The 25,478-nt window shown below is 41.8% G+C and overlaps 1 protein-coding gene across 10 annotated transcripts in view; it reads left to right on the top strand.

The window, feature by feature from the left end:
- CASTOR2 (cytosolic arginine sensor for mTORC1 subunit 2) overlaps positions 1 to 25,478 on the top strand; it is a 204,269-nt gene that overhangs the window by 38,333 nt on the left and 140,458 nt on the right. The window contains exons 1-2 of one of the 10 annotated variants that reach the window (XM_039508282.1): positions 13,731 to 13,870; positions 14,174 to 14,314. The exons of the other annotated variants lie outside the window; for them this stretch is intronic. Of the exons in view, the coding sequence (XP_039364216.1) occupies positions 14,202 to 14,314 (113 nt within the window). The 5' untranslated portion in view covers positions 13,731 to 13,870; positions 14,174 to 14,201. Of the gene's footprint in view, positions 1 to 13,730; positions 13,871 to 14,173; positions 14,315 to 25,478 lie in introns of those variants that run through there. 10 annotated transcript variants of the gene reach the window in all.

The raw sequence follows: 25,478 nt of genomic DNA, 5'->3' as shown, positions 1-25,478 counted from the left end.
CGGGATTCGTCATGATGACTCTCTCCTCTGTTCTGTTCCACCCATTTATATATCTTTTGCATAAGGCAGGAATCCTTTGTCCCTCTGGGTTTTCCACTCCCCCACCCCACCTGCCTCACTGGAAAAGCACCAGGCTAAAGATGGATTTAGTTCATGTGACAGGATCACATGTCACTGTAAGACCCCAAGCCTTCATTCCTCCCAGCCTGACTCACAGGAAGGCTTGCCTGCAAACAGAGCCACCCAGTCAATTTTCCTGGTTGATGAGAGCCATTAAGATTCCAAACCATCATTAATGGCCCACACTTTGCATAATTACAGCAGGCCCTCAGAGTTTTATTTCATATTTCTAGTTTCAGATACAAGAGTGATACCTTTATACAAATAGGATGGCCACACTCAAGAGACAATAAGCTTTGTAATGACACCTTACAAGAGACCTTCTGCATGAAGCATATTCCAGTTACATTATATTCACTCATTATCAATTTTTTATAAAATCATATAGACTACACAACATCACAGCTACACTGCTAAAATTAGCAGCGAAGATGGGGTAGGCATTGCGTGGATGTGTAGAGAGCCACGTAGGTTATATACCAGGGCTTTGGAGCAGAGCCTGGAGCTGGAGCGTGGAGCAGCTCCGGAGCAGTGGAACTGCAGATTTTTGCCTGGAGCTGGAGCGGAGCTAGGGCACAGCTCCAAAGCCCTATTATATACCCTAGGGTTCAAGCACATAGGGCGTTCTGTCTACTCTCCCCTCCTCAGCAGTGCCGCGACATCTACACTGCTCTTTATATCTGTGCTAACTCGGCGCGCAGTGTCTGCACTCTACACACTGCCCTGAGCATAACCTTTGGGCTGTCCTGGAATCTCATGGCTTCACACTTGGTACCTGTAGCTCCTTCAGCTCCTGAACTTTACGGATGGGAAGGAAGCTCCTTAAACAAAAACTGATCAGCTCGGATCATGTGGTCTCCCTCAACCTTCCTATTGTGCAGTTACTCAAAAGGTTCCGCTGCCCGTCAGAGTGCTTTAACCAATACAGTCCCTCCCATGGCTTTCTGTACATGGCCACTGCATGGTTAATTTTAAATCTTCCTGTAGGGAGTTTGATTCTGAGTGCTTTGACATCAATGATCCCTAATAAGGTTTCTAAAATGTCAGTGACTCAGTCTTTAATGCTAACTGACAGACCAGACTCAAGGTGGCTGTGGACTTTTCTTCATTGTTGCTTTGGAAACTCAATTTGATTCAGCTAAGCTGCCTTTTAAAGGCCTAGTGCTAGTTCCCCCCGCCCCACCCCCGCAGTCCCGTAGATGCAAAAGAACCCACTCTCAAGTAGCCCATCCACACAGAGGAGTAATAAGTGTTTCAACTGAGCTTTTATACAGATGGGAATTTAGTACTGCTGAAAGATGCGGGGTTGACAAGGGCAGAGTCGAGTTTAGTCCTGTTTTTTTCCCTACAACAAATATAGCGGAAACAACAAACGTGTCATCTCTCCCTGGCCGCCCCCATGTGCATTGGTCCTGTCCTGCCCCGCTCTGCCCACCTGTAGAAGTGACAACATGGGGAAGTCTCCATAGTATTATAGTGCTTAGGTCCTGTGTTCTTTAGGACTACACAAGAAGTTATTTGAGAATAGCCATTTCTGATTAGCTATTCCTGATGAACTCTGAATTAGCTCAATCCACTGCTTTAAATTCACACCCTACCTTAGTCTGGATATTTTGGATTAACTTCCATGTGCAGACAATCTTGGCCTCTCATGGCCAGGACTAAAAACATGATTTCATACAGCCAGGATCTCTTAAAGCTAAAAAGGAATAAGTCTTGCTACAGCCAGAGTTAAACGGGATCAGGCATTCCAGCAAGGATCCTAAACTCTCTAAACATCGAGGGATGGCTGGCTGGGGAGGGCACCGTACACAGCCTACAATGGAGGGGTGGCTTTTAGCACGGACAGCTGAGACGGGAGGGGGGGGGGTAGGAAACAGGTCGGTGATCTGGGGAGGCCCCAAAGCAAAACAGCACACCCACACCCTGCCACCAGCAACTGAGCAGTTCAATGGATGAAGATGGGGGTTCTAGATTCTCCCTACTGCGTTTGTCTGGCATTCTGGGTCTGCTAGGAAACAGTTCCTTTCTCTGTGTGATTTGTGGCAATTTCTCTCTTTTCTTTAAGCTCCCCATTTCTCCCCATCTTTCCTAGTTGCTAAACATGATTACATGTTCTCTGTCCTCATTTCCATTTCAAGCTATTTTACAGTAATGTGCAAAAGTTTTGCACAGCATAACTGTTCTGAAGGCTTGCAGGATCTCCTTTTACTCAAATGATAGGGAAAGCTGAGTTCATTAAAATAAATAACAGCATAGCATGAAGAACAGCCCCAAAGTAATCAAAACTGCAATTTGAAAGAGTGACTTTGTGTAAAGAAACCTGCCAAAGACAGCTCAGTAAGAGTGTCCTGCAAAACAAGTAGCGGTTTCATACACTCTATTTAAACCTGTCAGCTTTTCAAATAGAAAGAGGGCAGAGGGGTGATGCTTAGAACTTCTAAAAGGGGAAACTGCAATCACTTTATAGCCTCAAAAATGTAATCCCTCCCCATGCTTCCTAAAGTTGGGACATTCTTCATAGTATTGTTGTTTATCTTGGTGAAGGATACAGCCAAGCCACAATTTAACCACAGTTGCAGAAATGTCATGTAAAGTAAACGTCATCTTAATCTGCCTCCCTTCATTTGTTCCCTCTTTTTTTTAAGTCTCCACTCTTCCTGCTGTATCCTAATACCTCATTTCTTTATTCTTCTGTTGCTTTTTGTTCAGTGCCTGTAATCATCCATCTAAAAATATTTTAGTGGGCTCCCCATCCCGCAGCTGCTTTAAAACCTTCTCTCTTTCTTACTCAGATTTCAGCTTTTTCCCCCCAGTGTATTAGCATTAAAATAAATGAAGATCCACCCAGGTTTGCCAAGAAGTGAGCATGCATTTTCACACCTATAGCTGCATGTTCCATCACTGCGATTGCATGAGCCTGTCAGAGCTGTAACTAGTCATAGATTCCAAGGCCAGAAAGACCATTGCAATCATCTAGTCTGACTTCCTGCATGGCACAGGCCATAGAACTGCCCCCAAATAATTCCTAGAGCAGATCTTTTAGATCAACATCCAGTCTTGATTTTAATATGGTCATTGATGGAGAATCCACCACAACCCTTGGTAAATTGTTCCAGTGGTTAATTATAGACAGTAATCAAATCACCCCTTAACCTTCTCTTTGTTAAGCTCCTTGAATCTACCCCTAAGACATGTTTACTAATCCTTTAATCATTCTCGCGACTCTTCTCTAAACCCTCCCCAATGTTTCGACATCCTTCTTCAATTGTGGGCAACAGAACTGGACACAGTATTCCAGCAGTGCCAAATACAGAGGTAAAATAATTCCTCTAACTCCTCCTTGAGAGTCCTCTATTTATGCAAACCAGGATCCCATTCGCTGTTTTGGCAGCAGCAGCATCTCTTGGGAGCTCATGTTCAGCTGATTATTCACCAGGACCCCCAAATATTTTTCAGGGTCACGGCTTCCCAGGAATGAGTCCCTGCAGTGAGGCGGAGTGGCCTCCCACTGACCCAGAGGGGGAGGGGCCACTCGCAGAGCCCTGGTGGGCGGAGCCGGGCCATGCTCACCCCGCCCACTACAAGTCAGTGGACAGGACAGGAAGTACAAAAGGTGGATCTGATCTGAAAGCTCCCAGATGGGCTGCCGCCACTGAAGGAGCCAGATGCCTTCTGCCCGCTCCCAAACTGGGAGACTGCCGCGGACCCCTGCGATGCTGAGGACTGGCCAGTGCTGCTCCTGATCAGGGCTGAGGAGGAATTGCCAACTAAGGGCTCAGCTTACTGTTTGTTTGCTGCTTGCCCGAGTGCAGGTCCGAGCCACCAACCCTTCACTGCCCTGATTGTGGGCTAGAGACTGCCAACCAGAGCTACAGACTGAGAGTGACTCCGCTACGTCCCCAGCTGCGAGCAACACCCCCACGACGTAGTGAGGAGGGGGGGTCTCCCACTCACTCAGAGGGGGAGGAGCCACGGCTAACCCACTACATGTAGTCCCCCATCCTATAAGTATGGCCTACGTTCTTTGGTCCTAGATAAGTTACATTTAGCTGCATTAAAATGCATATTGTTGGCTTGTGCCCAGTTAACCAAACAATCCAGATTGCTCTGAATCAGTGACCTGTCCTTTGTTGTTTACCATTTCCTCAACTTTTGTGTCATCTGCAAACTTTCAGTGATAATTTTATGTTGTCTTCCATGTCATTAATATGATTCCCAATTTATGATTACATTTTAAGACCTATCAGTTAGGCAGCTTTTAATTCATTTATTGTGTGCCATGTTATGTTATGTTCTAGTTATTAATGAAAATGGCAGGTAGCACCAAGTCAAATGCTTTACAGAAGTCTAAATATACCAGGTCAACACTATTACCTTTTATCTACCAAACTTGTAATCTCATAAAAAATCAAGTTAGTTTGACAGAATCTATTTTCCATAAGCCATCTTGATTTCCATTAATTATATTACCCTCTTTTAATTCTTTATTAATCAAGTTCCATATCAGCCACTCCATTATCTTGCCCAGGATCGATGTTAGGCTGACAGACCTCTAATTACCCAGTTAATCCTGGTTACCCTGTTTGAAAGCTGGCACAACATTAGCTTTCTTCCAGTCTTCTGGAACTTCCCCAGTGCTCCAAGTCTTATTGAAAATCAACATTAATGGTCCAGTGAGTTCCTCAGCCAGCTCTTTTAAAACTCTTGAATGCAAATTATCTGGACCTGCTGATTTTAAAAATGCTTATCTTTAGTAGCTTCTGTTCAATATCCTCCGGAGATTCTAGTGGAATGTGTCACTTTTACATTTTCAAGATTCTTTCTTGCAACCGTGAGGGCTAGAGGGCTAACCGTGAGGGCTACAAATGTTTGTTTATTTTTAATAAGTGAAAAGGTGGGATTCTGATGTAATCACCTGACTGCAGTAGTTGGAACTCTAGGCATGGACCTATAATGTCTATGACTTAATCTAGTCCTACCTGGATGCTTTCTGTGTAGGAAAGGGTGATTTACTCTTATGCATTATACTGTTTCTAACAATATTTTTAGATGCCTGGTCTTAAAACAATTATTAAAATGTACACAACAAATATTTCTGTTTTTTATACCTTATTACATTCATAAATCTTTCTAAATTAGAAAAATCTTGTTTGGTTTGTATCCAAACGTAAAACAGAGATTTCACAGGGGTAGTAAACTATGACAAGAGGGACCCCTGTCCATCACAACTTGCTATCATAGTACCAGCAGATAGGGAAATAGTGGGGTAGCAAACTGCGATAGGGCAGTAAAAAATAATACCTCTCCCTGCTGGTGGGAAGCTCTGGTGGGTAGCAGTTTATATTGGGGGAACTGTCAGCAAATAGAACTGAGGGGTGGCTTGCCAGGAATTTTCCAGTGTTTGTGACACTACCTCATCCCTGGGCCTAAATTCTGCCCTGTGCTGCACCATCACACAACAGGGCATAAGGGATGTTCTTCTCATACAACCATCAAGATGGAATCTCTCCACAGGGAGTAAAACAACCCTGGGAGAGGCTACGTGCTAACGCTCTGGCCCACGTGTCGGAGGTCCCTGAAGGGGCACGGTGTGTAGGCAAGGAGTCATGGCTAGCCCATGGCGCCATAGATATCTAGCACATGTGCAGCAGTCAGCACAGCAAGCTCTAGAAAGGGGCATGCTCTTTGCTTCGAGGAGCAGCAAAGGATGTATATCCAGACATCACTCCCAGCCTTCCTCATGGAGTCCTACCCCAGCTAGCAGGAGACTTTTGCAAAGGTTGCAATAGCCAATTCCTCCCTCCTGTGCCAGCAATGGCAGGATTTGGACTATACTATTCAGCTGGTTTTCCATACAGCAGTTACATGGTGTTTCAGTTTGAACGTACTGTGCAATGGCAGGGTTAAGAGGAATCTGTGGATAAATTTCAGGTAAGATTTTTATCCTAACTCTGCAGATCATTAACTTCACTTTGTAACCCTTTAAAGACAAGGTCACCTGTTTCATCTGTTGGGGAAAGAGCTCTTGCAAATAAGGTATTTGTTCAACGTCACAGATCTCTACTGATCCATCATTAATGCCACATTAGTTACTGTACCCACACATTTTATGCAATAATTCATGTGATGCATTGTGATTCAGTAAGCAACAGGAGATAAGGCAGGCTACAATCTGGATAAATTTCCTTAGGTTTGCAGAACATATTTGCAGATTTATTGATCCTTGTGTGGGGGATGAACCTTTTCTTCACTTAACTATTCCATTACAGTAGGAGAGAATATGAGGTCAGGCTTAATGTGTTCCAATAGCTGTTAACTTTTCTTTCCCACATACTGAAATGTGCTCACTCATTCTCTCTCTCTCTCTCACACACACACACATATAAGGTCAAATTTAGCCTTGATCGACAGGGACACTGCTCTGATGACTTCAGAGCCTTTGGGTACAAGGGTGAAATTCTCCTATCTATGCCAGTGCTGATTATGGCCTATGATGTCAATGCAAATCGCAGGGGGTGGGTCAGTATAGCTCACCTTATACTAGAAACTGTGTTTTCTTCATCAACCATTAGCACCTGGACAAGAAATCTTTATTGGCCTCGAAATTCTTATGCTGTACTATAAATAATGTATTGGGTTAATAATATGCATTACACTGTTTGCCTTTCTAAACTTCCTAACTCTAAGCTCTGGAACAGGCTTCCAATGGGGGATTGTGGAATCCCCATCATTGGAGGATTTTAAGAACAGGTTGGACAAATACTTGTCAGGAATGGTCTGGGTTTCTGTGGTCCTGCTCTAGTGCAGAGGGCTGGAGTGGATGACTTCTCAAGGTCCCTTCCAGCCCTACATTTCCATGATTCTATGATTAATAGTGGTTTTTCCTCCCAGGGCTTGGGACATGCATGGGACATGCAAATACTACAGTGAGCGTGTGTTACAGAACCTATATAGAATAGAAAGCATTGCTAACATAGTCCTTGGTGGGAATGTAGCTCTCTTTCTTCGAGTAGACCCTCTTTTCTCCATCCTTCTAGAAGCCAGCCCCTCACTGAAGTAAATGAGGGCTGGAAGCAGAGTGGAGAGGGTAGAGGTCAGGGACCAAATTCAGCTGTTCTAAGAAAGCAAGCCACCCATTGCATCCACTTACGGCAGATGTGGCTTTTTTGTTTGTTTTGTTGCTTTTGTCTACTGTGTGACTTGAGAAAGTTTTCCTCTGGGTGGGGCTAATGGGCCAACAATATTGATAGAAAAGTCTGTAGATGCCCAGCAAAATGAGTGATGATAATACCTAGCTCTGTATAGTGCTTTTCATCAGAACTCAAAGCGCTTTGTGAACGGGGTAAGCAGTGTTATCCCCATTTTTGCAGATGAGGCCCAGTCTAGTGTCTTGTCCACTAGGCCTCGCACAGTGGTGCTTATTCTTTGCAATAAAATTTTGTCTTCTGTAGAGTATGTGGGGGAAAATGCACAAAACTATGGAATTGGTACTGGGAGGGGGGTCTGCCTACCTGTAATGTAGTGGAATGGCTTTTAGCTGACCCTACTGTGTTTTATTTAAAAACCCTCTTAGTTACTTAAGCAGCACAATAAACAGTGTGCAATAGTGGGCAAATGCAGTCCAATAACCTTTCCAGTAGTACTGCTACAACATGAATGGGGTGCCTAAGAGAGGTATACAACTGATACTTTGTCTGGCCACAATGTGTGGCAATTAGACATCTTGATTCTGTTTCCACCTCTGCTATTCATAAACCATGTAAGTTTTGGCAAGTAACTTTCCAGTGCTATTCCTTGCTTTCCCCATCACCACTTTGGGGACAATGTTACTTGCTGTCTTCTACCAACTGTAAAATGCTGTGATCCCAAACCACTCAGCACAAATCCCATCTGATTAGAGCTGTGCAAATAATGGATTTTGCTGTTCACTGGCTATTCTGAAAAATTGAAGAAAAAAATAGTTTTGAATGAAACTGAAAATGAATTTCTTTGAAATTTTTGGTGAATCAAAAGTTTTAATAAATTGTTTCAGGTTGAACTAAATGTTTCATTTCGATTTTGAGCTTTTATAACGTATTTAATTTATAAAATAAAATTAAAGAAAATTCTGAAACAAAAAGCCATTTAGAACTGAAAAATCAAAATGTCAGGAAAGTCCCAAAATGAAATGTGTCCATTTTTTCAGAAATTTTTAAACTTTTTTACCAAAACAATTAGACAAAATCGACAAGAATTCGCAAAATGTTTCTGGGTCACTATATCATGGAATCAAAGAATATCAGTGTTGGAAGGGACCTCAGGAGGTCATCTAGTTCAACCCCCTGCTCAAAGCAGGACCAATCCCCAACTAAATCGTCCTAGACAGGGCTCTGTCAAGCCTGACTGTATCTGCATTTGTTGCAGGAAAAAAGTTTCAGCTGAAAAACTTGGCAAGCTCTACTTTGATTGAAGGCTCTATAGAAGTTCAAAGTACAGAAGTCAGGAACTGGAGCTGAGATTTCCAAAGCTGACGAGAGAATTTAGCCAGGCAACTCCCATTTTCAAGCTGGGTTCTTAACAGTTCATTGAAGTCATCTTATCTGGCTTGCCGTTGTTTTGGGTCAGATAAAACATGATCTTAACCCAGTGTTGTGAACTGCCTCTGAACATGCTGTACCATTCACATGCCAGCTTTGCCTCCTTAAATCTTCCATTGGAACAGTTGCACGTTTCTCAAGCGGTGTTGCATCAGAGAAGTTCAGCTCTCATCTGAGCTGCCCTGGGGGCTAGAAATGCCTGACCTGTTCAACCCATTTGGTACTTGAACAGTAAATTAAAGGTCTTCATTATCTTATTGGATAGTTGAATAAAACACTTTGAAACACTGGCATATTAGCAGCAATCAGGTTTTGAAAGGTCTCTTGTTGCTACAAGGAAATTAGCCTGATAAATGGCTCTTTTCAATTAAATGGCTATTTTTTCACAAGTAAGCCCAGAACCTATCATTTGGGGAAGATTTTTGAGTTTTTATGGAAGGTTTTTCTTAAAGGATTGATTTATTTAAAGAGGCTAATTGTAATTGTAGCACAACATTGCAGCTCATAAACTGTCCCGAATTCATTTGCCTGAGAGACATCTTCACTGAGGCCCTATGGCCTAGTGGTTAGGGCAGTGGCCCATGAAATCTGTTCCCAGAGTAAGAAACAACTCGCTCTATGACTTTGGATGTGTCATTTACCACTCAGAGCTTCAGTTTTCCCATCTGTAAAATGAGCACGATCATACTTGGATGTTAAGGGGCTTGTTTAACTTTTGTAAAGTGTTCCACAATAATGAGAGAGTACCTTTCATCTGAGAATAAACTAATTAATGCTATTAAACCACTTCGACAATAGCTTGATGGCTTCCATCTTGGCAAACATTAGGGAGTCACCTGGGGAGACCTCCTGAGCTAAAAGCATGCATCTCCATTGCCTAGCTGAAGAGCCAGGCTCTGTTACACATTTGTGTTCCCTGTAGATTGGGACATGTCAACACACACTGACCCAGGGGTTATAATAGCACTATAGAAATGTGAAGTATTTCTTCATATGCAGTGTGTATCTCCTGTACCAGTGCACAGTCTATGCATTTACCATGAAAAGTACAAAGGAGCGAATAATAATAATACTACTTATATGTTTGTCAGTAGATCTCAAAGCCCTTTACAAAACCTGATAAAACCTGCTTTGAGCATATTTATCCAAGATAGTAAAATTGTCATTTCATTGTCCATATTAAGATTCATATTGTTTATACTAATTTTAGATTTCAGCAGCTGATAAGTCTCCTGTTTAGAGGTCAAGACATTGTTGGTGAGATCAAAACAACACTGTTCTGACATCTGCAGAATGAGAAGGAAGTGGACACATGTTTGCAGCAATATACTATTGGACAAATGATGTGAAAGGGTTTCATTCTAAATAATGCTTGATTTATTTCCCAAAAACAGGATTGTATTGGCTATGAATTTAGATATTGGATACTGAAATCTATCCTTAAACGGTGCCAGATAACTGCATCTCTGCTTACTAAGCAGGGTAACTTTGGTGGTTTATGACATCAAAGGGACTTCAAAGGATTGAAGTCTCTACATAAAATAATAATATATCCTACAGTACTCTGGAGTAGGGGGTAGCTCGTGATCAAAAATATTCCATTTTTAAAGAACATAGTGTTAAACCTGGGGAAATTTCATTTTGGGTAATTGCATCGTGCTTAAGGAGAATTCCTTTTTTGCAGGTTTGTGCAAGGTTGTGCCTCAATTTCCCAATTTGTGGTCTGCACAGTGCTTGGGGATGGAAGTTTCTGTGTCTTCCTTTTTTTACTTTTGTAAACCGAGATTGTAAGCTATTTGGAGCAGGAAGTGTAGGCTCTTAGCCCAAGGGATGCTGATCTCTAGCTGAGGCCCACAGATGATAGTGATATGGATAAAAAAGGACTAGGATACAATTTGAAACTGTTTTAAAATAATTTTATATATTCCACTTTTCTCCCTGAATGAAAACTCAGGGGGAAGTCTCAATTTATATGTAGCCTTCTATCTGGTCAGATGGGAGATTTGAATGCTAATGACGATAAGAGGGACCCAGAAGAATTTTTTGGATGTGGCTAATTGCCAGTTTGCATGCTGAGCTAGGCACACATTTTCTTTAAATATCTCCCAAAGAGAGACTTCTACAGTCAGCCATATGAAGGTTCACATAGCTATGTGGGCCAGCATCTCCAACTGAAAAGAAACCTTCAGGCATTCTCTTAAAGGCTTGGGAAATCTTGGCAGCTGATCAGACCAAACAGAGAAACAGAGCCAGGATGGCAGTTGCAATTTTGGAGAATACTAGATGTAGAACTCTCCAACTGAGAAACTCTCTTGTTTAATGAGTCCAGGTGACTTAACTCACTGTCTCTTTTCTTCTTTCCCATAGGCAGTGTGAAAGTGTTTGATGATTCACCTGCTGCAGAAGGTCCTTCTCTGGTAGAGTGACCAGTCAGGAAGTGTGAAAAATCGGGATGGGGGTGGAGGGCAATAGGCACCCATATAAGACAAAGCCCCCCAAAATCAGGACTGTCCCTATAAAATCGGGACATCTGGTCACCCTACTCTGTGGCTTTACGTTTGGGTTTGTCCTGTCACCCATCACTTCAGTATCTGAGCACCTTCTACATTAATTAGATGAGTGATAGCAAAATCTTCAGCAGATTTTATGGATTCTTTGGCTCTTCTCCTTTTTTGGATTAAAGGAAGCTGTGCTGCTTAGGACGGGTTTGTCTTTTTAAGTGGGGAAGTGCATGGTTAAAGTTATGAGTGGTGCTCTTATAATGGAGGGAACGCATTATTGAAGAGGAAGGTTTTGCAGGATTTTCTATGGGTGATTGAGTTTCTGCATTTGTCTGATTTCCTCTGGAAGCTCATTTGCAACCAGATAACTTGGACTGAGAATGCCTTGCATCCGCCTGTTTCCTTCTGAACTTTATGATCTGCATTGTCCCAGAAGAGCTCAAGCATCTTAGTGACCATCTCTGAAGTGCTGTTTGTAGCTGGGACCTCATCCATCAATGGCTTTGAGGATTAGGACCAAGCCCTTAAACTGGCAGTGGACACTCTCTCTGAGAACCTGTTTCAGCTTCCAGAAGGAAAATTTTGAGTAATATATCAGCATTAAAGAAGGAATATGACTGCAGAAGTTTGATGATGTTTTAAAATACAGAAAAGCAATGCTTGAACAGTGCTTTAAAACAAATTCTTTATAGCTGGTCAGCACCTTTCACCCCAAATGCCCTCAAAGTGCTTTGAAAACTATCTATAGGCATTTATCTGTTTTCATGTTTTATAGTGCCCATCTTAAGCCTTTCTGTGAGTTACAAAATTATAAGAGAGCCCCCACTGAAATATGGCTGCTGCTCTGGGGTCGAGTTCAGTGGTCTCATGACACACAACATGCTGCACAATGGAAAGAAGTGAAATTCTGCTCCAGGGAGAACTAAAGGGTGACTTGATTTGATTGATCTGGGATTTAGAGCCTTATCCCGCACAATTGATCTCAATAGGAGTTTTGCCATGGGAGTACAATCAGACCTTTAATGCTTAATTCATTCCAGTCTTCCTATGACTTCTGCACAGGCAGACTTCCTGTATCGATGTGTGAATAGAGCATCAGACTGGGACTCAGGAGAGCTGGCTTCCATTGCTATGGGCCTGCTTGGTGACCTTGGGCAAGTCACTTCATCTCTCCGTGCCTCAGTTTCTCTCTTTGTAAAATGGGGTAATGATTTATTCTCTCCTTTCTCAAGTATTTTGTGATCTACTGCTGAAAAGGACTATATAAGAACTAGGTGGTGGTGGTGGTTGTTGCAGGATCAGGGCCTGATCCAAAGCCCATGGAAGTAAATTGGAGCCGTTCCATTCAATGAGCTTCAGATCAGTCTTTGAGGCCCAGATCCCGTGCTGAGAACAGTGCAGGGCAGACCCACCGTGGGCTCTGTGTGGGCAGACTCCTGTGCCTGCCTAGAGTACCACTGAAGTCTAGTGGGTGCACTAAAATGCAACCACAATGCCCTCAGTGCAGTATGGCTTGTGAAGTGGTGCATGTGGACATGCACTGTCTGTTTTAAGGGTCCAGTCCTTCAACTCCTTCCCTCCTTGTGCTGAGGACTGACTTACCTGAGTAGTCCCATTGATTTTAATGGGGCAGTCTGCAGGATCTGGCGGAGGGGACAATGCCATGTTTTTTATATGTTACATGTGTATGGACTGTAACACATGAAAGGGGACACTTCCACAACGGTTTATATGATGGATCAAATTGTTTGAAATTCAGTGTGTAAAACAATTGCTGCATCCTCAGCATTTGCTGCATCCACAGTATTTGTACATCAGTCACATTTTTGTCTCTATGTAGGAGCAGGTAAGTGACACACTTTAAACATGACTGTGAGAAGAAGCTGATGAGATTTGAAATATCATAACTTCTTATTTAGAGCTTCCAAATTCTTCCCACCGCTGGCTTTTCTGGTTCGTGCATCTTCTAGCAGTCTTTCAGGCCCTGTCTTACTTTACATCAGTGGTTCTCAACCTGTTTACCATTGTGGGCCATATATAGCTCTCTGAGAGTTACGTGGGCTGCATCCTCACCTGTATGTCCCTGAAGATATCATGTGGGTCGCAGCTGTGTGCCATTTGGGCTGCAGATTGAGCACCACTGCTTTACATACAGGCTTAACTTGACATAAGGGAGTTGCCCCATTGCAGTCCATAGGACCACTTGTGTATTTTTTTGTTGTTGTTGGATCAGGGCAATGTAGGGTGACCAGATGTTCTGATTTTATAGGGACAGTCTCGACTTTTGGACTTTTTCTTATATAGGTGCCTATTAACCCCCCCCCCCCCCCGTCCTGATTTTTCACATTTGCTGTCTGGTCCCCCTAGTAGCAGTGTTTGCAAGAATTGCCTGTGTGTGTGGTGAAAGACAGTGAGGGTATATGCACATGCATTGTCAGCCAGCTGAACACTACAGCAAAACCTAGGGGAAGATGCTTCCAAAACTGCCACAGAATAAAACTCAGACACACTTCCCGCGGTAACTCCGTTGGGAGGTCTGAAAACACGCATGAGACCTCTTTGCTCCCGGTCTGTATTAAACCCATGGAAGCCCAAGGCTACAGGTTCCCTTCCCCCCAATGGACTACAATTCCCAGCATGCACCAACCGGAGAGCGCATGCCCAGTGGAGGTCAGTTTGAGTGGCAAGTTGTTTGTTACACTGTAACACCAGCTGCTTTCTGCACTCTGGAGCTTTTGCTGCCTCTGAGCTCTCTTAACTCCTTTTGCCTCTAGTCCCTTGCTTAGCTTCCCCCTCTCCCCGTTTTCTCTCGCTTTAGATCTCTCTCTAACTTTCACATCGGTCTCTCCCACCCACCCCCCGCTCCCTCCCCTTTCCTGGAGTCTTAAAGGGGGAGAAGAAGAAAATAATTTTAAAAAAACCTCCAATTTTTTTTTAAAAATTGATGATAAAAAAAATTAACCCCCAACATAGATGAACTACAAATGAGAAAAAGGAAAAGATGGAGCTGCACATTTTAGAGCACAGACTCAAAGTAGCCAGCATAGCCAAGGAGAGCATCCAGTTGTTTACCTATGGATTAATCAAACTTGCTTTCCTTTCCTCCAAGACCAGGTAAGTGCCAGATAAATAAGGGGAGCAAAATGAAAGATAAAAGAGGCTGCAAGTGAGATCAGATTCCCGTGGCTAATTCCATTGCAGAAGCCAGGCTAGCGAGGGGAGGAGGGAGGTGGAAAACAACTTGGTTCCTTTGCATTTTTTTTCTTCCTTGTCTCCAAACGTTGGGGGGGGGTGTTTTTTATTTTATTTTTTCTTTGCTTTTTTTTTTTAAATATATTTTTAAAGAAAACCTCAGTCTGTCTGTCCCCTTGTTTTGTTCTTTTAACATGCATATGTCGCCTGGGAGCTGCTCCTTGTAAATGAATGGATGAATGAAAACAGGTGTGGGGAATGTGCGGGGGGAGGGGGGAAGGCTGTGGAAAGTTTGTTTTTTAATTTAAAGAAAAGTAAATAAATAAAAAGGCGATTGGTCTGGACAACAAAGACGAGAGCAGAAGCAGGAGGAGTGGTGTGGTTTTTGTTTTTTGTTTTCCCCAGCACTTATTTAAAACAAACACCCCTTACACGATTTGCTCTTTTAAGGGTGCTTTTAAATGCTGACTACTCTGGAGTACGAAGGGATTGAAGAGCATGCATTGTTGCAATATTAGTCTTGTGTTTTATTATTTATTTATTAAGCATTGTGGTTTGTGAGAGGTATCTGAAGGGGGGAAAAAATGCAGTAGCAGGCAGTGTGTGAGAATATTTTTTTTTCTTATTATTTTGGCCAGTCTATAAAAATACATGTGTATTCTGCAGAGGCGTCTCAGAGGAAAAACAATTTGAATTGCAAATGCATACTATATATATATATATATATATATATATCAGGTTGTTGACATTTGTTGGTTTAGGTGGATAGAGTGGGAGGTAAATAATCCAAACTCTTTTTTGGTTTTCTGAGCCTGATAATTTGTATTTCACTTCTCTTCACTGAATCATCCCAAATAGCATTTATGTTTAAAGACAGGGGACTTTTGCAGGCAAGAGGAGAGAGAATAAGTTAGCATTATTTTTCTAAATGGTTTAATTCCATTCTGTAATGCAATCTGCTCTCTTCAATAATGCTTAGGGATGAATGGACCTGTTTGTGGTGTAATTTGATTGCAGTCCCTTATCTCTTACAGTTAAACTTCTTGCATTGAAATTTCACTCTGATTTGTGGCTCATCCCAGTTGGCTCAACACTGGCATTGTTTGCAGTGTAATGTATACCAGCACCTTGTTTACTGCTGCCTCTGAATACTCAACAGGGTATTAAAGGCTTAAAGCTTAAATGTCTTTTTTAATGTACAGTTTCATTACTAATTAAAAGTGACTGCTAACCTTTGTTCCATTTAATTGCTAATCAAGTCATTGTTTTCTGATGCTTCATGTCAGCATTAAAGTCTTCCATTGTTGTATGCAGTGTTGTTGTAGCCCTGTTAGTCCCAGAGATTAGAGAGAAAAGGTGAGTGAGGTATTAATATTATTATTAAACTTTTATGCTATGTTAAAGTCAGCATTTTGAACCTTTAGATCTGTGGCTCCTAACAAACAGATTCTTTTTCAAGTTCAAAGATTGTCCAGTTGTCTTCCAGCTTAAAGTTACATTTCTTGTCCACAAAATTTGGCAACCATGAATAGATTTAGGGTTGCAATATACGTTTGTGTGCAGTACTGTATCTTGCATTTGGGTTGTACTTTATCAACCTTCAGGTTTCATACTGTTGCCCATCACTGTGGTATTGGAGCACCTTCCATGTATAATTAGAAGCAATAGCAAAGTCCCTAAGAATCTTGATGGAGTCTCTGGCACGTGTCCCTTTTCAGGGTCAAAACTCTGCTTGGGGAGGATTTTATGCTTTCTTTTTTAAAAGATTTCATTCTTTCTCTCATTTTTTAAATATATATATTGCTGCTGTTGGTAGGGATTTAGGAATAGAAGGTGGCGCCAGTGTAGTGTCAATCTTCTGGTGACGCACTCCTTAAATAGTGTTTTCTGTATAGAGTGTTACCATGCTTAGGAAACCAAGGTCCTTGCCCCAAGGAGCTTCTGTTCTGATGGAGGTAGCCCTCACAATGAAGGATCAGGCATGAAAGTGGGAGCAGATAACTGGGTTGATCCATCAACACACTTCGTCTCCCCATTCTGATCTTCTTTAAAGTGAACATGATGGTGGCTTGATGATCATGAGCCCAAAGCTCTCTACTTACCCACAGGACAGAGTTCCTACTTCTTCCCACTAGTGTTACTGAACCTCATTTTGGAGTGACCAATCTGGAGGATGAGTAGGGAATTGAACCTCCACACCCATTAAGTCTTTGTGCAGAGATATTAAAGGTGCCAGTTGCTGTGGTAGCCTTTGCTATTTGTGTATGTGTCCAGTGAGACCTCAGAATGAGTCTTCATCTTTGCTGCCATATTGCCGTTAAGCGGTGATGACTTTTGGTACACATTGGTCTGGGATGGATTTGAACCAGGGACCTAGTAGTGGAGTGATCAAGATCCTGAGATCAGTAGTTTTGAGCTCTTCAGACTCACCCTCACAGTTGGATTCTCATTCTGGGGGAAGATGAGTGAACGGTGGTGAATTCTGAAGCATACATCTGACCCACTTGTAGCCCATCCCAGTTCTCATGCCTGCATTCATTATTCTTTTACTTGAGCTTGCATTACAATAAACACATTTATTTTTAAAAAGAAGTAACCGTGGAAGTAATCTGATGGCTATGAGTAAGAAGGCAGTTAATGAAAGGAAAGGGTGAGACCCAGTCTGAACATGGGATGAACTGAGGCAGGCCTCTTTTTTTTTTTTTTTTTAAGTTTTAAAAATTTAAAATTAGCAAATGTTAATTTTGAAATGGCAGATGGGAAAAGGGTAAATAACAGCAAAGCTCTCAGATAAAGTCCAGTGTGAAAATATATCTGTGAGCCAGGTCCTCAGCTGATATTAATCTCTTTAGGCCTACTGTCTTCAATGGAGCTACATTGAAATATGAGCCCGATTCGTAATTGGTGTAAATCGGTGCACTGCAATGAAGTAGGTAGACTTACAGGGATTCACACCAGCTGAAGATCTGGATCATGTATTTTTAATGGCACAGTTGAGATCTGCACATACCAAAACTGAGATCAACACAATTTTCCTGCTGTTACCTTTGTTGTTTCCCCCATTGCTTGCTGTTCTCTTTTTTGCATCAGGTCTAGGCTTGGAAGAATTAGGTTTTTTGTTGGTAAACATTAATTGCACCATACACACACGAACCAATGAAAAAATATTTCTATCAATGATTATCAGAATTTACAGATAGGTAAAGTACGAAAAATGCTTCTTGAGAATTTCTTAGAGTTTGATTTCAGAGTATTTACTTTGTATATTTTCATATGTGATGTTGACAATTTCTGTGTTAATGGTTAGAAAACTTTAACTGTTTGAATCTGTGTCTACTGTAATTAAATAATGATTTTCTGATATTTCCTATTGTCTGACCTCCCCCCATAATTTTCCACAACTCTGAAAATCTAAATTGCTAAAAATTAAAAAATGTTTAAAACCCATACTTTTGTGCAACTGTGAAAATTTCAATCGAGACAAATCTTTTTTTAAAAAAAAAAGCTTAAAAATAAACATCAATATTAGCCATCAAAATTATAAAACCAAAAAAACCTGAATTCTCCCAAGCCCAATTGTATCTAAATTTGTCTTGTAAACTTCTTGGTGGCAGGGACCTTCTCTGTTTGTATTCTGTAAAGCACACAGCATGCTTTTGGGTGCTGCAAAAATCACCACCACCACTGCTAAATCACTTACCGGTAGTTTTAATATTGCACCCTTTACCTCTCTCTCTCCTTTTTGTGCATGTTGTCTTTTTCAAATGTGAGCTCCTTGGGGAGCTGGTTTCTTGTATGTCTGCAAAACACCATGCACATTTACCTGTGTGGTGCTGTATAAAGAGCAGCTTCTATTCCACCAGCACCAAATACCCCCCACCTCCATCTCCCATTCCTTCTGCGGTGGTAAAAATTAAACTGCTCCTTACAATGAGGTGATGCACCACGAGTGACCTATAGGAGGGCTTTCAGTTTAATAAATCCTATTCACTGGTTGATACATTGCCCCGTTTGTCACCTTCGCTTACCTCCTGATTCAGATGTTCTGATTACATCCTCCTCTCCTGTCCAGGAGTTAGAATCGAAATACCCACTTTAAGCACTAGCAAGGAAGATAACAGGGAGAAGGAAGGCAGAGGCATCTTGTCTTTAGAATGAGTTTAAAAATGCAGTCACAGAGTTGAGTTTGAGTCCTGTGAGACATCTGGGGGTGAGGGCTGTGGTGGTGGGTGTCTCCCAAACCTTTTGAGCAAAGATTCATCCTGGAATCATGATAATTAGTCTAAGTCTCTCCCTTCTTATCATTCATGATCCAATCCAATTTTACAATGTCTTGAGAGTTTATATATAGTGTGTGTATAGTATACATATTTGTCTACATATCTTTTATTGCTCTTGATATTTGTGGCTTCTGAACAGTGCTTCACACTATCAACTTGCTGGGGTCAATAGGTCAACATGTACCCCATCCCTTCTGAGTTGTCAAACGGCTAATTAAAAAGAGAATTCATGGGTGCTGGTTTTTCAAGAGGGGTGAAGTAAGCATAAGATGATCTTTTACCCTGCCACACCCCTCATCTGAGACATTGGCCATGCAAGACCATGTGACAGCTCCCAAATGCAAAAATGAGAGAGACCAGAAGAAAAATGACTTTGAGATGAGGTAGGTAACATTGATGGGATTAATTTATTGAGTCTCTGTAAAGATTTCTAAACCCACCAGTTGCCTGATTTTCTGCTGCCAAGGTTTAGTAGTAAAGAGTGAAATAAACCAGTCTGTGGGTCCAATCTGGGGCTGGAATAACATTACTTTATAATCAGGGTGAAGATGAAAGGTATTGACTTGGGGTGGAGGGTATGTTTACAAGCCAAAAGATTGATTTATTTATTTTGGGGTTTTGTTTTTAAACTTTGGCTACTCAAAATGTAACAAGGAGACCAGTACAACAAACTACATATCTGTGTCTAAATTGATTTCTCATTGGGAAAACTAAACAGAGGCCGCTTTATAGTAGAGATGTGAGTTTATTTTTTGAACCAATCTTAATATGCCTGCAAATGAACAATTTGTTGGTGCTTTGAGTATAAATGTCTTCTCTTGTTTTCTCATAAATGTCTGGGCTGGACATCATTTAATGGAAGATGGTTTAACACTCTCTTAAGTTTCAGACCTTGTGATGGAGTAGTGTGAAGATTTAAAAATGTATCCAGTTATGTCATTTGGGGGAACACTACAGCACGTTCTAGATGTTAGGAACTGGTATTCAAGAGATCTGTGGTCCATTTCTAAATCTGCCATTGTGTAACCCTGGGCAAGTCACCCTCTTATGTCTGATTCCCTGTTGTGGGCTACATTAGTTGGGGGGTTCGAACTATTCCTGTAGCTGAAGTAGAAGTATCTTCGTTCGACTTACCTGGCCATCCTCACGGTGGCGAGTCGACTGGCGCAGCTCCCCCGTCGATGCTGCTTACTCCTCTTGCCGAGGTGGAGTATGGACGTCGATTAGCGGATTGATTTATTGCGTCCAGACAAGACGCGATAAATCGATCCCCGATGCATCAAACACTACCCACCGATCCAGCGGGTAGTATAGACATACCCAGAGATAGTGTCCAGCTTTTGTCAAATGTTAGATCTTCTAGCCAAAGGCAAGTTCTTACTGCTACTCAATGACTCTTATTTCCAGTTCCATAATTCTGTAGGTTCTAGGGCAGTGGTTCTCAAACTTTTATACCTTTCACATACCAAGCCTCTGAGTGTGACCCCCTCATCCCCCATAAATTAAAAACACTTTTTAAATATATTTAACATCATTATACGTGCTGGAGGAAATCAGGGTTTGTGGTGGAGGCTGACAGCTCGCCACCCCCCATGTCATAACCTCATGACCCCCTGAGGGGTCCCGACCCCCAGTCTGAGAACCCCTGTTCCGGGATCACCAAAAGGCTTCTAAAGATAAGAGAGTACATTTAATCCCAAAACATTGGGAGGGATTTGGGCTTTTTTGGGTTCTCTCTTCCCCCCCCACCCCCCGTGAATATTGGTATGGAGGAGATTTTTCAAGGACCTGTGTGTGACATCAGAAATGTAAGGACTGTGACTTCTCAGTCTAATCTGTCTCTGCACTATCTACTATGACCACACATTGTTGAGGCATGGGGGTAGTGGATAGGTTAGGCCTTAAAGGGTCATGGAGAAATGGCTTCTTTTCTCCTCCCTGTCCTCCTCTCCTTCCCCCCCCTCCCCACCAGTTCAGCGATTCCCCAAAACTCTCGGCCATGTGCCTCTGCATGCTCTGACTGCTGCCAAGAGCACTGGCTGTGTACAGTTCTGAACTCAGCAGGAGAGGCCCAGCACCTACTATACAGCAAGCAAGTTTGGGGTGAGCAGAAGGAGCAGAGAATGAATTTCACTTTGCCAGCCTGAGAACATGGCTCTGCAACCAGGAAGAGCAGCCATTTATGCGTATGAAGGGTAAACTCCATTGACGGCTCTTAGAGGACATTATCCAGTGTTTATAATACTTAGGACCTTGGAAATAACAGGTTTCCTCCCTGCTGATCTGGTTTTTTTTATAGATTATCTACAAACATTGTTTCTCATCCACCTCCCTTCCTCTGTTCTTCTCACATATGACCAGTGTGTCAATGTTTGTTGTTACCATTGCCTGAAGCCTTGACCTGTGAATCCTCTCAGACCTTGCAAGTTGAGCCATGTAAGGTCATGTCTATACTGGAGAGCTTATAGAGGCACAGCTGCACCACTGTAAGATCTTGTGTGTAGCCGCTCAGTGCTGCCAGGAGAGAGTTCTCCCGTCAACATAATTAAACCACCACCACCGAGTGGTCATAGCTCTGTCTGCAGGAGAAGCTCTGTGGACAGTGACATGCCGGTGAAACTTGTCGCTTGGGAGAGGTGTTTTTTCACACCCCTGAAAGACACACGTTTTGCCGATGTAAGTGGTAGTGTAGACATGGCCTAAAAAGTTGGGAGAACGTTTAGAACCTGCATGGAATTCAGTTGAAACTTTCAAATCCCCATCTTTGTGCCATGAAGCATTGCGTTGTTGGAGAGAGATGCTGTCTTCCAGACATCAAGTAAACCTGAGGTTCTGACCAGTCTTTGTCATTGACATAGGGCTGTTAAACCCAGGCTTCTTTCTAGATTTGAATTTGGGCAACCACATTCTGACCATCTAAATTCCCGCTGTAGTTTCAAATGAATGTTGTATTCTTCTACGCTTTCTATCCTAAACTGTTTGCATTGGCACAGCTGCTGCTTTGCCCCACTGCATTTCCTTGGTGTGTGCGGTGCAAGATTAGTAGGGTAAGTTAAATGCCCAGTGATGTGTGAACCCTACCTACCTCATTGAAATATTCTTAGGCTTAATGTTTGTTCAACACTTTGAAGTGTTCAGATGTGTTTGTTTGTGTGTGTGTAAATGAAAAATATGATCTCTTCTGATTTCTAGCTGCTCCCTCTGCTGGTTGGATGTCTGAATCTTCAGCAACAGAACAACAATATTGTATAACTTATCATGGACTGAATAGAGACGCTGGATTTATGACTTATTGCAACAATCTGTAACCCACTAACAACCCCTTCTTCCAACTGCTCCTTCCCCTTTCCTTTCCTTCCCTTCCTATGACTGGAGGGATGTTAACAGGCCACTTCATCTTGAATTGTCCCTTGAAATGTATGTTAACTACTTATGCTAAATAATCTGTTCCACCTTGTATTTAGCAGTGACATTCTGGGTTAAGCCATGTCTACCTGTACAGCGCTGAAGTGGCACAGCTGTGCTGACACAGCTACGCCACTGCAACACATCTGGTGAAGACACTCTATAGCGATGGGAGATGGCTCTCTCGTCAGCATAATAAAATCACCCCCACGAGCAGCATAAGCTATGTCTGTGAGAGAAGCTCTCCTGCTGACATAGCCCTGTGCACATGACTGCCTATGTTGGTGTAACTTATGTCGCTCCAGGATGGTGGAATATTCACACCCTTGCATGACATACGTTTTGCCGACATAGGCAGTAATGTAGACATGGCCTTAGTTTCCCATACTGGAAGAAGAACTGAGTGTAAGCTCAAAAGCGTGTGTCTCTCACCAACAAAAGTTGGTCCAATAAAAGATATTACCTCACCCACCTTGTCTCTTACATGAACTGTGACTGTTGTGTTTTTATGATGACTTCTTAGTGACAATGTTGTCAAGTTGTTTTTTAGACTCAATAGGATATTCCCTCAATGTATTGTAATTTTAGATTAGGTCCAGTTTTTAAGGCCTAGACCTATTTGACAATACCCCATTTCTGTTTTATAAAAATATAAACCATTCTGGTTTTTACAGTGGAATTATCTGCTGGGCATACTAATACATTTATTTAATACCTCATTTCCTACTAATCTCGCATGCCTCAGTGTTACTGTTTTAATACCTTTGGACAAGCATTGCCATTTCTTTTTTCAGCGGAAACACAGCACAGATTTGTTCTTTTACTAATGTTGGCAATAAACAAACTCTGGCTCTGATCTGCTGATAATTGAATGCTGGTAAAGGAAGAATTACACAACAAGAATGTTAGTGAGGAAATAACTCTATTCATTTCAGTTTAAAATCAACAGAGCAAAGCTTGTAAGTAGCAGTTGTCATTTCTAAGTAGAAAGATCTTTCTTTTCCAGAGCTCAGCTTGCTTTTATGTAACTAATTAGAAGATATTATTAAGAGAGAAAACAATTAACAAACAAACATGTTTCGTTATAGCATAAAGGCACTAAAGATTGTTTGGTTGCAAAAGAGATCTAATTTCCTGTTCGTTCCAGATCTTCTATGCAAAACTTACTGTACTGGCTAGGCAACTGGAATCTAAGTTCACTTTTGAGGTTTGATGTATAATAAACATCTTATACTGCTTGATACAAAGATTTATTCTGCCATCCAAATAAAGCCATTAATGCCTTAGAGGCCAGAATTCACTTCCATCTGTTAAATATATGTAACTAAAGATAAAATAAAAGCTTGCAGTTTAGAAGCAGTCCATCTTAGAAGGCTTGTGCTGGTAATGTTGAGGTGTCAAAAGTGCTGTTTAGCTCAAGCTGGCAGAATCTAGAAATGATGAAGTCTAGATTCATGCGGTAGTCAAACTATTTGGAACCATTTTTGGGGTGTCTTTAGTGAACTACACTTACGGTATTATAGAAATCTCTAAGGACCTGCCTGTCTTGATGGGCAGAAAGCCAGCATGTTTCAGTCATGATAGACCAGGGGTAGGCAACCTATGGCACGGGTGCCGAAGGCGGCACACGAGCTGATTTTCAGTGGCACTCACAGTGCCTGGGTCCTGGCCACTGGTCCGGGGGGCTCTGCATTTTATTTAATTTTAAATGAAGCTTCTTAAACATTTTAAAAACCTTAGTTACTTTACATACAACAATAGTTTAGATATATATTATATATTATAAACTTATAGAAAGAGACCTTCTAAAAACGTTAAAATGTATTACTGGCATACGAAATCTTAAATTTAGAGTGAATGAATGAAGACTCGGCACACCACTTCTGAAAGGTTGCCGACCCCTGTGATGGAGCAATTGAGTAAGCTTAACATGACTGCAAAGCTCCATTTAAGATGCAGACTAATATGAAACACTGTATAACTGCAGGGAGATGTTGGGAGGGACCGAGGAATTGCAGGCTGTCATTGTCAGTGAACTCCACAATCAATCTGTACTGAGGTGTCAAGGAAGATAAGAAAAAGCTGCTTATATATGTGTAGATTTGTTTTTTAATAAATAATAAATGTGATTCTAAATGCATTGTGGGTGTTTTTCTCGTTGCAAAGTTTGGGCACCTCTGCTAGTGATTTACTGTAACTGTGTATCCAAAATAGTGCCAGCTAAGTTATAAAATGTAGCTTTAAAGTCTTCCTTATAAAGTACTGAAATAGGTGGGTTGATTTTTTTATTTTTTTTTTTAATTCGTTTACTTGCTCCCAGTGGAATTTCAAAACCTAGACGTTCTTGCTGGTTCTGTCAGTCTGGGGATTCACAGGTATTAATACTAAAAATAGGAATGTTTACAAGTTGGGAGGTGGGTAAGCCAGATAAAACTCAGGTGTGGCTGTCTGTCTCTGAATGTAACAAGTTGTAAAGAATGTACAGGCTTTATAAAACTATCTGGGACAACGTCACTGTCTTCTCTCACCCAGGGTTTTTCAAAATAGCAGCATGTGCCAAAGGATCTTGGTCACAGAGACACCTGAATATTCCTCCCAGTTGTAGGTGGAGGAAGGACTGTCCATTGGTCAGGGTATCAATTTAGAATCCAGCTTCAGTTTTCTATTCTGCCACAGACTTCTGCGTGACCTTGGGCAACTAACCTAGTGCCAGATTTTTCAAGGTATTTAGGCATCTAAAATTCATTTGAAATCAATGGAAGTTCAGCACCGAGGCACTTTGGAAAATCCCACTAAGTGGCTGTTTGAACTTTCAGATGATTAAATACCTTTAGAAGTCTGGTCTTCAGTCTCTCGGGGCCTTAGTCCGCCATCTGTAAAATGGGACTGATAGCACAGGAGTGCTGTGAGGATGAATACATTAAAGACTGAGATGTGCTTAGATTCTACGGGGAGGGGGCCATATGACTATTTAAGGTAGAGAGGAACTCCTATCCCTTGGTCTTGTTCACAGGCCAGACCATGTCTTAAACAGCATTTCTGGCTCGCTTATGTGTGCTCCCCTAGGCAAAGTGTGAAGTTGTGCACACTTAGCTAGTTCTCTCCTAAAGCCGCATACGGTTATACTGTGGGTGAGCGTTAGAGGCAAGGCCTTTAAAAATACTTATTTAGCTGTCTGTGGACCAAAGAAAGATGCATTGAAACATCAGTAAATTTTATATTTCTATTTTTAGGAGGTCCTAAATTTGGGGGCAAAAGTTAGCAGTATCAGGAGAGGCTGAAAATGCTTCCCGGTGAATAAAGTTGATGCATTCTTCTGGATTTCTACAGTGCAGTGTGGAGTTGGGATTAACTGCATTGTGTGTAGGAAGATGGTAGTTAGTAATGGGATAGAACAATGA

The sequence above is a fragment of the Mauremys reevesii genome, linkage group 20, assembly GCF_016161935.1.
Source record: "Mauremys reevesii isolate NIE-2019 linkage group 20, ASM1616193v1, whole genome shotgun sequence".
NCBI lineage: Eukaryota > Metazoa > Chordata > Testudines > Geoemydidae > Mauremys > Mauremys reevesii.
The sequence above is the reverse complement of the archived record's forward strand: the minus strand, read 5'-3'. Positions and strand labels throughout refer to the sequence as shown.